The sequence below is a fragment of the Sinocyclocheilus rhinocerous genome, unplaced genomic scaffold, assembly GCF_001515625.1.
Source record: "Sinocyclocheilus rhinocerous isolate Xijiao unplaced genomic scaffold, SAMN03320098_v1.1 scaffold1149, whole genome shotgun sequence".
Lineage (NCBI taxonomy): Eukaryota > Metazoa > Chordata > Actinopteri > Cypriniformes > Cyprinidae > Sinocyclocheilus > Sinocyclocheilus rhinocerous.
Window position 1 is genome coordinate 412,431 of NW_015664180.1, and position 12,546 is coordinate 424,976.

The 12,546-nt window shown below is 36.5% G+C and overlaps 2 protein-coding genes across 3 annotated transcripts; both read right to left on the reverse strand.

Moving 5' to 3' along the window:
* Nucleotides 1-2,359: 2,359 nt before the first annotated feature.
* LOC107729711 (methyl-CpG-binding domain protein 3-like) lies at nucleotides 2,360-9,352 on the reverse strand. 2 transcript variants are annotated; one of them, XM_016540384.1, is made up of 8 exons: nucleotides 9,180-9,352; nucleotides 7,214-7,282; nucleotides 6,126-6,285; nucleotides 4,902-5,039; nucleotides 4,725-4,815; nucleotides 3,508-3,685; nucleotides 3,269-3,421; nucleotides 2,360-3,180 (listed from the first exon to the last, which is right to left on the reverse strand). In XM_016540384.1, the coding sequence occupies exons 1-7, from the start codon at nucleotides 9,191-9,193 to the stop codon at nucleotides 3,274-3,276; spliced, it is 798 nt and encodes a 265-aa protein (XP_016395870.1). In that variant the 5' UTR covers nucleotides 9,194-9,352; the 3' UTR covers nucleotides 2,360-3,180; nucleotides 3,269-3,273. The 2 variants fall into 2 exon arrangements, with proteins under 2 accessions (XP_016395870.1, XP_016395871.1); XM_016540385.1 differs by lacking the exon at nucleotides 7,214-7,282 and having other exon boundaries at nucleotides 9,180-9,342.
* A 629-nt stretch (nucleotides 9,353-9,981) lies between these two features.
* Nucleotides 9,982-10,723, reverse strand: uqcr11 (ubiquinol-cytochrome c reductase, complex III subunit XI). The gene is made up of 2 exons (XM_016540326.1): nucleotides 10,609-10,723; nucleotides 9,982-10,438 (listed from the first exon to the last, which is right to left on the reverse strand). The coding sequence occupies exons 1-2, from the start codon at nucleotides 10,665-10,667 to the stop codon at nucleotides 10,318-10,320; spliced, it is 180 nt and encodes a 59-aa protein (XP_016395812.1). The 5' UTR covers nucleotides 10,668-10,723; the 3' UTR covers nucleotides 9,982-10,317.
* Nucleotides 10,724-12,546: the final 1,823 nt, after the last annotated feature.

Consider the following 12,546-nt stretch of genomic DNA (forward strand, 5'->3'; position numbering starts at 1 on the left):
TCATTCAACTGGATTTCAAAAACAGTTCAGGAATGAATTGGTACAATGTGCTTCCTGCACCTAAACTAGCTATTTGAGATCTTCAGGACTACTAGAAAGTCCATTGCAGGTGTGTTGGAGATAAACTGTGCATGAAGGTGGCCTTATAGGAGCAAGACTGGACATTGCATTCTACAGACTTGATTATGATTATGTCTCAAGATATGGATACCAAGGAAATCGATTCAATATTTTGTATGTTACACAACCGGCTCATGTGCCTGAGTGATTGCCTGTCCCACCCCAGTGACACTCTTTCTCCTCCATCAGTATAAATACACTCACTGCCAGAGGTGGGACCAAGTCATTGTTTTGCAAGTCACAAGTAAGTCTCGAGTCTTGACAGGCAAGTCCCAAGTCAAGTCCCGAGTCAAGACAGGCAAGTCCAAGTCGAGTTGCAAGTCCTCAGCTTTAAGATTCAAGTCTTAAACAAGTCATTAGTGCTTTTTGCCCAAATTTGTGTCTCAGTATTAATTACCATATCAAATTCATAGTAATTTATATCAGGAAGGCAGGTAGAATATGTTTGACATAGTTCAATTTCATGTGAGATGGGTGCCCTTAGTAAAACTACTCAAGTTCAATTTAGGGATTGTGCCAAAATAGGACAAGCAGTGAAAAAAACTATTTTATTAGTAACAGAATAGCAAAGACAACTTAATTTCATAGAAATAACAGCTGCAACATACTTTGCATGTGTGCATAAGAATAGCTATATGCTTCTAGGTGTTATATCTAAGCCAATGAGCCATTATTTGGAACCTCAATGAAACAGATTTAAAAATATGTGAGCGGAAACGCAGAAAGAACTGCTTTGAAAGAACTAGAAGAAATAACTGCAAGAGTAAATGTAATTAATACTATTAAATACTACCTGTTACACAAGCATACTTTGCAAGTGAGAGGAAACATGCAATATGGATGCAGACAAACTCATGAAGACAATCATTAACAAATGTTGTGCTACCATCCTTTAAGAGTAACAAAGACAAAATCATTTAATAGAAAAAAATGTATGTTAAATGTTAAGTTTATAATATGCATAGTTGATCGCTAAATTTAGGGGCTGCTGCTCACTGCACCATTAAACATTAACACCAGCCAGTCTCCTCTGACAGTGAAAACAATACAGATGCAGAAGCACAACACTAAACAAAATCAAACTCTATCTATCTATCTATCTATCTACGCACAACACTAAACAAAATCAAACTCTATCTATCTATCTATCTATGCACAACACTAAACAAAATCAAACTCTATCCATCTATCCATCTATCTATCTATCTATGCACAACACTAAACAAAATCAAACTTTATCTATCCATCTATCTATCTATCTATCTATCTATCTACGCACAACACTAAACAAAATCAAACTCTATCTATCTATCTATCTACGCACAACACTAAACAAAATCAAACTATACACAACACTAAACAAAATCAAAATCTATCTATCTATCTACACACAACACTAAACAAAATCAAACTATACACAACACTAAACAAAATCAAAATCTATCTATCTACACACAACACTAAACAAAATCAAACTCTATCTATCTACGCACACTAAACAAAATCAAACTCTATCTATCTACGCACAACACTAAACAAAATCAAACTTCTATCTATCTATCTATCTACGCACAACACTAAACAAAATCAAACTATATCTATCCATCTATCTATCTACGCACAACACTAAACAAAATCAAACTATGCACAACACTAAACAAAATCAAAATCTATCTATCTATGCACAACACTAAACAAAATCAAACTCTATCTATCTATCTATCTATCTATTATGACATCCAATGGAGTTACAAAAAATATATAGCTACTAAAAGTTAGCATACGCACTTACCTTTGTGTAGAGCTCTGTGGTTGCCATCTGGCCAGAAAGTTAATTTCTGCTTTGACAGATCAAAGGAGACCTCACTACAACTTCAGCTATTCTTTTAATTTGTGTCTCAGAGCGAGTGACTGGCCCCGAGCCCTTTGGTCTGTTAGAGATTCAGGCATCATAACCGTAATGGCAAGTTAATACTTCAGCTGAGAGAGGGACATTTAAAACAGCTCTGGATCTGAACCATAAACTCTCTAAGCAGCTTAAAGTAGTGCAAACAAACAGATAGCAAATAAATGATAGCACTAACGAAACATAAATAAATATGCTGTCAAGTGCACCATCTGTAGGATCATTGAAGAATGAAACAGCCTTGATATTCAACACAAGAACATTTTATTTTGAGAAATGCCTGCTGCTGTGGGCTATGAACAAACATTTTTTAAAAACATAGTTTTCGCCCCCTAACACGTTTAATTAAGTTGCTTATCACAGGATGATGTTTACACATCACTTTATATGAATTGCGCGTCACATTTTATGAATCACCATTCACATTTGAATTTCAGGTTCAGACTGTGGAAATGTTATTCAGTGTCAAGTATGAATAGCTTATAAAGAAAAAAACAAGCAGTTTTAACAAGCACCAGATGAGTTGAAAACATAACATTTGAAGTCAAACAAAGCCATACCTGTTTATATGTTTATCAATGCCTCTCCAGTAAAACATTTGGCATTGAGAATAACACATTGAAACTGAATTTAAACAGCATAATACTGATTTGCACCTTAGTTTGATTAAGAAAGAGGGTAAAATATTGTGAAAATAAGAGAGAAGGTCGATATTTTTGCACAAACTTGTACCTTTCTCTTTTTGAGAGAGCTTTAAACATTTTTAGTCACAGAGAATAATCAACTTATCAGTTTAGGTCAGCTGTGACAAAGTATAGCACCCACCAGAACTAGAGGACTGTGTTTTTGACTTGATTGTCATCATATCAAATCCAAATACCTCTTCTCAAAAATCATTTAATGCAGAAGGCAGTTCAACTGCTGAACTTTTCTAACATTTAGTTCTTTTAGAAAAATGTTTGAAAAATTAAAAAATAATGACAATAAAATGGAAAAATGCCTGAAAATCGAGCCAACAGTCTCAGAGAGATCCCAACTGAGGGGCGTACATGGATATTCAGCGAAGCTGGGAGATCATCGTGGTGTGTTGATCGACAAGCGTCTGGTTGTGTTGGGAGACTCATGTGCAGGTAATTCAGACACATTTGAATGACCTGTCAAAAAAAAGAGGCATTTTGGTGACTATTTCCTTTAGGAAACAATAGCAGAAATGCTGTCATTTTTCTCCCACTGTTTGCTTACCTTTGCTATACTTCCTGTTTATCATCATTGCAACTCCCCTCCTGTTTGAGTGCGTCGCCGTCACTAGTCGTTTCCTCCACGTGAGCCAACATGTCGGCCATCAAAGCCTCCTCCAGTCGCTTTCGCACGCTGTACACCAGCTCCTCTTGCTTTCTGTGAGCATCAAATTCAACTGTATCATTGTACTTGCATGAATTTCCCCACAGTGATAGAGTGCATCATTCAGAGGGTTGACGTACCTGATATCCTCGTCTGTGACGATGAAGGCCTTGCAGAGAGGCTGAGTCGTGTTGAGCCACACGCCGGGGTTCTTCTCCACAGCGGCGGACAGCTGGCCCGTGATGGGAGCCGCACTGGTGTGAAGAGCACTGGCAATAGCTGACAACAGGGTCTTATCTGTGCAGCCAGGGCCCACTCCTTTAGTGACGTCAAATATGATCAAATTCATTCATTTTATTAGCATCCTTTCATTTAATCTTTTTTTGAACATATTTTAGATATCATTATTATGACGCTCCAAGAAATAAATACTTTTGTTCAGCAAGGACACATTAAATTGACAAAAGTGAGAGTAAAGATTTTTACGAGGTTAGAAAAGATTCCTTTTTCAAATAAATAGTCTTCTTTTGAACTTTCTATTCATTAAAGAATCCTGAAAAATCATGGTTTTCAGCTGTTTTGAACGGTTTTTAATACTGATCATAAGAAATAATACGATCTTCTCGAGCTGCAAATCAGCATATTAAAATGATTTTCTGAAGGATCATGTGACACTGAAGACTGCAGTAATGGCTGCTGAAAATTCAGCTTTGCATCACAGGAATAAATTACTCAATTATTCAAACAGAAAACAGTTATTTTAAATGGTAATAATATTTCTAAATATTGCTAATATTGTTTTTACTGTAGTTTTGATCAAATAAATGCAGCCTTGGTGAGCATAAGAGACCTTTTTCCAAAACATCAAAAAATCTTACGACCCCAAATTTTTGAAAGGTAGTGGTTTTTTTTGTTTTGTTTTTCAATAAAATAAAAATCAATTTCAATTCCTTTATTCTGAATTAATTCTTAATAATTTTTAATGTAAAAATAACATTTTTAAAATAAAATTCAAATGTTAAATAAAATGTAAAGTAAATTTAAACTCTTTATAAAGTTCTCTGCACCTGTACAATTTGTGTGCGAGTGTGTTTAGTGCTGCGCTTTTATTTTGACATTACCACATTGTCTTTTATTTTGAAATTGTCAACAGTTGAATTGAGTTGATATAAATATCCCTCTGTTTGGGCCTTGTCTGCTGTTGTTTATGTAGGCTACTCTGGCTTACTTTTGGTTCGTTTTTGTTTGCTTATCTCGTTTTCTTCATATTTCACAAAGTACTTGAATACTGACATTCATTTATTCTTGATTAAAATAAACACACTTAGATTAAGTTCTTCATCTTGCCCAGACGTACCTTGTAAGCCTTTGGGGAGCTCCATTGTTTTCACCAACTCCTCTGCTATGTCAAAGGCATTGAGGCCATTCAACTTCTTCTCCCAAAAAAGCTGTAGATGAAAAGTATATTAGCATTGTGCCACTATGACAAAATACTGTTATTGCTAAATAAAACCTAGGTTTAGATGAGTGTTACCTGTCTGGGCTGGTCAATGGCCTTCTGTGGGTCTGTTTTAACCTTATTGCTGGGGTGGTTGGTGACTTTTGTGACAGGCTGTTTGAAGATGGAGGCCGTCTGTCGTACTGGGAGGGACGTATTCAGGTCGGGTTTGCCCTGTTAAAGATGTAACACACTTTACTAAACTGGTTTTTGATTGGAATTGCTGGTCTTTTACTGGATATTTTTGCAGGTAGACCAGCTTGACCAGTAAAACTGGCTTGAAATAGCCTTAAAAGAAATAATTCACCCAAAAATGAAAATATGATTGTCATGTACTCACCCCAAGGCTATCCAAGATGTAGATGAGCTACATTTTTAGCATTTAGCATTACATCACTTTCTCACCAATGGACCCTCAGCATTTTCAATGGGTGCCGTCAGAATGAGAGTCTAAACAGCTGATAAAAACATCCCAAGCAATCCACACGACTACTGTCCATCAATTAACATCTTGTGAACTGAAAAGCTGCGTGTTTTTGAGAAACGTATCCATCATTAAGTCATTTTGACTTTAAAGTGTCACTTCTAGCTGAAATTTGAGTCCATAATTCATAATAACTCTTCCTCCAGTGAAAAAGCCCATCCCCTGTTGTCTTCTTACATCTACATATATTTGTTTAGAACTGTTTTGGACCGTTTTATAAACAGTGCATATTTCTCTCCTGTTTCAGACGAGATGACTTTTTCAATGGACAAAGCAATGTTATAGATAGAAGACTCGTATTTTAGCTGGAAACAATGGTTTGATATTAACAACATCTTAAGGATGGATTTGTTCTTACAAACACACAGCTTTTGCTTCACAAGATTTTAACTGATGACTGCTGTCATGGGGATAACTTGTGGATTACTGTGATGTTTTTATCAGCTGTTTGGACTCTCATTCTGACGGCACCCATTCACTGCAGAGGATCCACTGGTGAGCAAGTGATGTAATGCTAAATTTCTCCAAATCTATTCTGATCAAGAAACAAACTCATCTACATCTTGGATGGCCTGAGGGTGAGTACATTTTTGGCAAAGTTTCATTTTTGGGCGAACTATTACTGTAATTTGTTTTAAATGCCATGCATTTCTTCTTAATGAATCACTCTGCAGTTATAAATCTAGGACGATGAATATGTTTTTCTGAATGTGAAAATGTTTGTTCAAATAACATTTATCAAATGACAATTTATTGAGCCTCTGCAGTCCTCTCACCTTAGTCTGGCTATTGTTGTCATATCGGGGTCTCTGTCTGTTCTTGTTCAGTTTGCTCATAAGCATCTTGCCTGTGCGGAAATCAAAGGAGCTGAGATCCATGGAGTTGCCAAGGTAACGGGCCAATTGAGGCTTGCTCCGGAACTTCTTCCCAGTGGGGCTGGCGAGGGTGAGCAAGATAGGACACATCTCAGAGATTTGATAAACCCGTATGGATGCACATTTGGAAAGAGAATGGGTTTTGGTGACGGCAGATGCATACGGATATTAACACACAATATATGCAAACAATGACATGCAATGCCTAACTTGGAAAGAATTTTGATAAATCCCAAGCCTGTGATGACGAAATGACAATGTTATTAGACCATGAATACTGTGAGGACTAGAACGCTTTTCTGCCTCTTAACACTGACAATTATGACGGCATTAAAATCACATTCAAAATGTCATTTTAATGCTTAAAACACATATGAATTGATATGAATTTTGAATGCACATACCTGTTTATTTAATATATAATTCAATATAATTAAAACTAAAAGTAATAATATTTTTAATTTAATATTGCATATTTGCTCTAAGAGCAGTATGTGCACAGAGAAAAAAAACTATTCTTGATCTAGTCTCACTTTTAAACACAAGAATGAATACATTCCTGTACTCTGTCTACTAGGGTTTTCAAACACTTGTACTAGATAACGTCCTTTTAAGTGCCCTAACAAGCTCTGTAAGCTGTCCTTGTCAATCTTCTCTGCCAAATGTTTACATTTGTTTCACATAGCTTGTCTAGATCTCAGCTGACGTTCTGCACTAAGCAGTTGCACTTCTGCTTCTGAAACAAACCCAGTCCTTTAAATCACGATCCTCTGTTAAAAGTTAGTTGACACACAGGTGTGATGCAAAGATGAGTTCACTGAATACTCTGCATGTCATGATGATACCATGAAGATTTCGTGCTTGTCTCAAGTTCATGCACAACTCTGGACAAACTTTTTTGGTTTTAGTCGATGGCTCTTCAAGCTTGTCAAGGCGTGCAAACATGTAACAACATAGATGGTTTTTTAATTGATTAAGTAATACGATACCACAAACTATACAAACGACCTGCCTCCCCCCTCTCTCGCCTCTGTTCTTCCTCTTCTTCCTCACCTCTGCTAAAAAAAAGAACAGTCATGTCTATTTATGACATGTTGTTGACTGGGAATCCTGGGGAAAATAGGTTTATTCAGACCATGAGACATAATTTGTTCAACTTAACAGTTGATAATACCAATGGAATAGGAAAATGGAATAGAGATCCAAACAAACCATTTTTGGTGCCATAAATGCTGTAAAAAAGTAAACATTTCGCATAAAAACTCGGTCAACTGTGAATGTAAACAAATGCATCACTAGACATATTGACATTCACAAAATGAGACAATTTGTTAAATTTACCATGATAAAAACCAACTGAATAGAGATTCAAATGAACCATTTTTTAAAACTGGTTCTTTTGAATGGCTCTGCCGAAACAATTCTGTTAGGTCGGTGAATCATAAATGAAACAATGCAAATTTCACACATTTCTTCAAACCAGTTTGAAAATTAATTTGGCAAAAAAAGTTTTATTCAGTGTGACAATGCAAACAAACGTAAAGTTTCTCAAATGAACTGAACTGATGAATCAATAAAACTTCTTTCAACAGTCATATTCGTTAAAACAAATCTGACTTGCCAACAGATAGGATGCCTGACTCATTTCTCAAATGGTCTTTTGACCAGCTTGTATCAAAGAAAACAAAATCAGATGTTGCTATGGTTACCACTGCAGACAAAGGTGTTTTTCTGTATATGTATTCATTTACATACATTTAGTGCACTTTATGTCTCTCTCTCTCTCCTTCAGCTGATATTTAGTGCAGTTTGACTCAAAGTCTTTGACAAACCATTGAAATAACTTTTTTGTAATTCTAAACCGGTCTAGCCGAATCATTAGAAAAAAAAAGAGCCAATTCAATTTGGATTCGATTCACATACTCAATTGACATGCACCCCCACCCTCTTCTGAAATAAAGCACACAAAATCCTCTCCACAGCTGGGCCTACTTTTACATGACAATCCCCCCTCTGTACTCAGTACCTAACATAACACACATGGCTTAATCCCTCCTCAATCCCAGCACTCCCACTTTTCACTCCATGAGACAGTCCATATCTCACATTATCTAATGTTTTTACTAAATAATAACTACAAAGGACCTTTATGCAGCAGTACAGTGTCTATTTTCTATAATGTTGCTTTGTCACTTTGCAAAACGTTCCGCCGTATCGTAGCCTCATCACTTTGGGCTCTTCTGCTCAATATAAGATTCCTCCGCTTGGAAAATAGGCTACACTTACGCCTCATGCATCATACAGATGCCATAACCCTGTAGTGGCACTCGTGGTATAATGAATGTATGCGTATTTTCGTTGCAGACAATGCTGCAATTCCGGCATCTCTTTGTTATGTTACCACAGTATCACATTTTGCGTAACCTCGACCAATTGTGAATGTAAACAAATGCATTGCCAGTAAAACCGGAGACATAGGCACACGTCTTTTTATCGAGAAACTGAATGAAAGACTACGGTTGGTAAAAACTACATATCTTATGAACATCGTGCGTTAAAATGACAATCGGTGTTGTCAAACAGATGCGGCACCTGGTCCAGCGCGACGTTAAAACAAGGTTAAATAAACCGTTTATTTCGCAAAACCTTTAGCTTTTTTCATGTTAAGACAAAACACGCTTCCAAATACTTAAGTTTATCTGTTCATGCATGTAGCCGTACAGGCCGCTGTGTTACTCTATTACATTAATTAGTTTATCATACGCTATGCGCGTTTTCTTTCTTTAAGTCCATCGCCGATTGAAAGCACTGCGCAAACTAGTAGCCCCGGCAAAGCGGAGACTAGTCGACTCAATTTAACAAAAGCGATCGCTTAGCTCGTAAACCAGCATGACTATAAATGCAGATGCGGATCGCGATTTAATACGTTTGCTATTTTAAATCGGTTATACTTACTCGTTTTTCTCCATCGCGCATTCTCTGTTGGTGTCGCCTTTTTGTGAATGTTAAATCCCCCTCTCTTCCTCTATACTTTCACTCCCCTCCCCCTTCAATGAGACAAATGAAAGACATTATGCCCGATTAGGGTTGATTTAACGAGACAAAGCCCTGCGGTAGTCGGGTAACGACAAACTACATGACAATACAATGCATTGTTTGTTTCATGTAGCAAAGATTTGTCGCGTTATTTAATCGAAGAAAATGTATTTTCATATTATACAGGTCATTTTACAATATGTTTTAGGCTGTGTGAATTAGCTTTGTTTGTTGCGTACAAAAAAATACCATGGTAACAACAGTTACCGATTCAGTTACTGTAAAACATTACTTTTTGTTGTTCTTCAAAACCATGTAAGATTTTATCGTCATATTATTACTATTTTTTATTTTATTTTAAGTACAGTTCACTACTTGTCAGGTTCCTGTTTAAGAAGTTGTACAGTAGGTTTCCTGCACGAGTCTTGTGGGGATTTTAAAAGTCCTGCAGGAAATCCCATACGAAAATCCTGTGGGATTGTGCTGCAATACATGTGCATGGGATTCTGGGAGAATGTCTTTTTTTGTGAGGGGCATTTTGGCGGAAACCATGGTTACCATGGTAACATTTTGTCTGGGTAAGAAAGCAAGATGCCTCCTCAAAGAGACGCTGATTTCCATCAACATGAAGTGCACAGTTTATTAAGAAGTACAAGGAATATGTAAAAACTGTCGCATGAATTATAATCCACTAGCCTAAATAAATGTTATGACACATGCATAGAGAAACATTACCATTTATTCACAAAAGTAACGCAATATAAAACTTGCAGGCTCAGTGTGCAAACTCAAGCGGAGTGATGTGCCAAGCATAAAACAGAACCATTTCCAGCTCCCTGTACAGACAACAACTTGTTAGCAAGACATGCTAGTCTGATTTACACAGAAAAAACAACATCATTAGATATTATTCAACACATAAAATGAAGTGACAGATCTTCGGTCTTTATGGCTGAATGTCACATCACCAGCGCCGCCTATACTGGCTAGTCAAAGCATCAGCTTGATTTGTTCCCTGTAAAAATGCACAGCAACCGATTTCCACAGATTTGGACAACTAGTCGTCCTTCTTGAATTTGCCTCTAATGTAGGGAACATAATCCAGAATCATCCGCCAGTCTGTAAAATAGACAACAGCCAGGCCACCAACTGTACCCCATCCGACCAGCGTGGGAACCCTGAATTGCAAGAAAAGAAGCAATAGTATGTCAAAAATCTATAATTACTAATTAATAGCATGCTATTCTGGAATTATAACAGTGGAAACACACGCTGAATGTCAGATGAGCTGCTTGACTTTTAAGTTCCTGTTCTACTTAACTGTTTATTAAATCAAAGATGAACTTACCACGTTCTGGCAATGGAGACATATTTGGGTCCGATCCGCTTGATTATTTTTTGCATCATTTTCTCTCTCTCTGTTCAGAAGGTAAACAACAAGTTCAAATGGCTGATTCAGGACCCCGGACTGCCCGTTATTAGCCTGTTAGAAAATTCTGGAACTGTGGAGACCGTATTTGCATAAAACAGAGTTGTAGAGTGTGAATAGCATAGTCAACATTTTAAAATAAGGCTTTGCGATGAAAATGGCATAAAATGCTGGTGATGTGTAATTGTCTTGAATAAAGTTTATTAAATGCACAGGAGATATTTATCACAAGAAAAAGCCATTAAGCTGATAGAGAGAGAGAGAGAGCGGCAACAAAATATTATTATTAGTAGTAGTAGTAGTATTGTTATTGTTATTATTATTATTATTATTATTATTATTATTATTTAAGCCCTTTTCACCCTAGCCTTTTTAGTTTTCGCTAATTTTATTATATTTATTTATTTATTCTTCAATTTATACGCATGCTCCTACTGGTCTAATGCAAATATGCATTGTTGTTTGTCTTTTGTTTGTATGTGGAAAAATATGGTGAATTCGGGTAATCTGGGACATTTTTGCAATTTTGACTTCTGCGATTTATTTCAATATCTAACACGTTAGATCAGGGGTAGGCAAGTTCGGTCCTAGAGAGCCGCAGTCCTGCAGAGTTCAGCTCCAACCCTGAAAAAAAACCTCACCTGCCTATAGCCTTAGTAATCCTGAAGACATTGATTAGCTTGTTCAGGTGTGTTTGATTAGGGTTGGAGCTGAACTCTGCAGGACTGCGGCTCTCTAGGGCCGAACTTGCCTACCCCTGCATTAGATCAACACATTAGAATTTTCTGAAATCCCTAAGATGTTTTCTAACCACACCAGAAGAAAGCATGTAGATATTATACCCAGAGGAGACATGCCACACCTATTAGTGTTTTTGTGCCAAAAAATAAAAATAAAAATTCTGCCTGAATTTGATAATCGGGGACAGGTCACTTTGTAATCTGGAACATTGGCCTAATAAAAGCCTATATTCACCATACTTTATGCATGCCAAACACAATATCTCCAATTTTTAAAAAGCATTATGAAAAAAATGACAAGTACAGAAATCTCAATAAGAAAATATATATTCCAATATCAGGAAACATAATTTCTATCTCTCCACAGGATTAACGATCTACTGTGTTAATTCATTTAAATTAATTTAAAACTCAAATAAAATTGTTTAACGTTGTATTAACATCTTAAAAAATCTGCTAAAATGTAAGCAACAGCAAGCAACAATTTGATTAACGGATTATTCATTCGGTTATTCAAGTTCTCCATTCTATTAAAATTGGGGCTACTCGGGGAACAAACACTCCTTGCAGGTGAGAGACCCATCATCATCTATCACGCCATTATCTTCTGCACATGTTTCGTGATACCAATGTGTGTGTATGAAATTAATCATCCTGATACCTTTGCTTGCTATTGGAATACGTTTCCCAGATTCCATATCTGTAGCATCTGTAGCATCAGCTGGTTTAGCTAGCTGCTAGCTACTGTGAACTTATGCTAATGTTATAACCTCCAGTAGTCCACATTAACACCCATTTCTCATTATAGCATATATTATCCCTTGTCATTAGACTTATAAAGTCCCTAAATGCATATTTCCTCCATTTGAAGACTGTCCCAGATTACCCAAAGCATGCTGTCCCACATTCTCAATCATATTTGATAATGTGGGACAACAAAAAAATGTTTGAAAGAAAAAAAAACTAAAACACATTTTCAACACTTTAAAGGGGTCATATGATGCGATTTCATTTTTTCCTTTCTCTTTAGAGTGTTACAAGCTCTTGGTGCATAAAGAAGATCTGTAAAGTTGCAAAGACTAAAGTCTCAAATCCAAAGAGATATTCTTTATAAAAG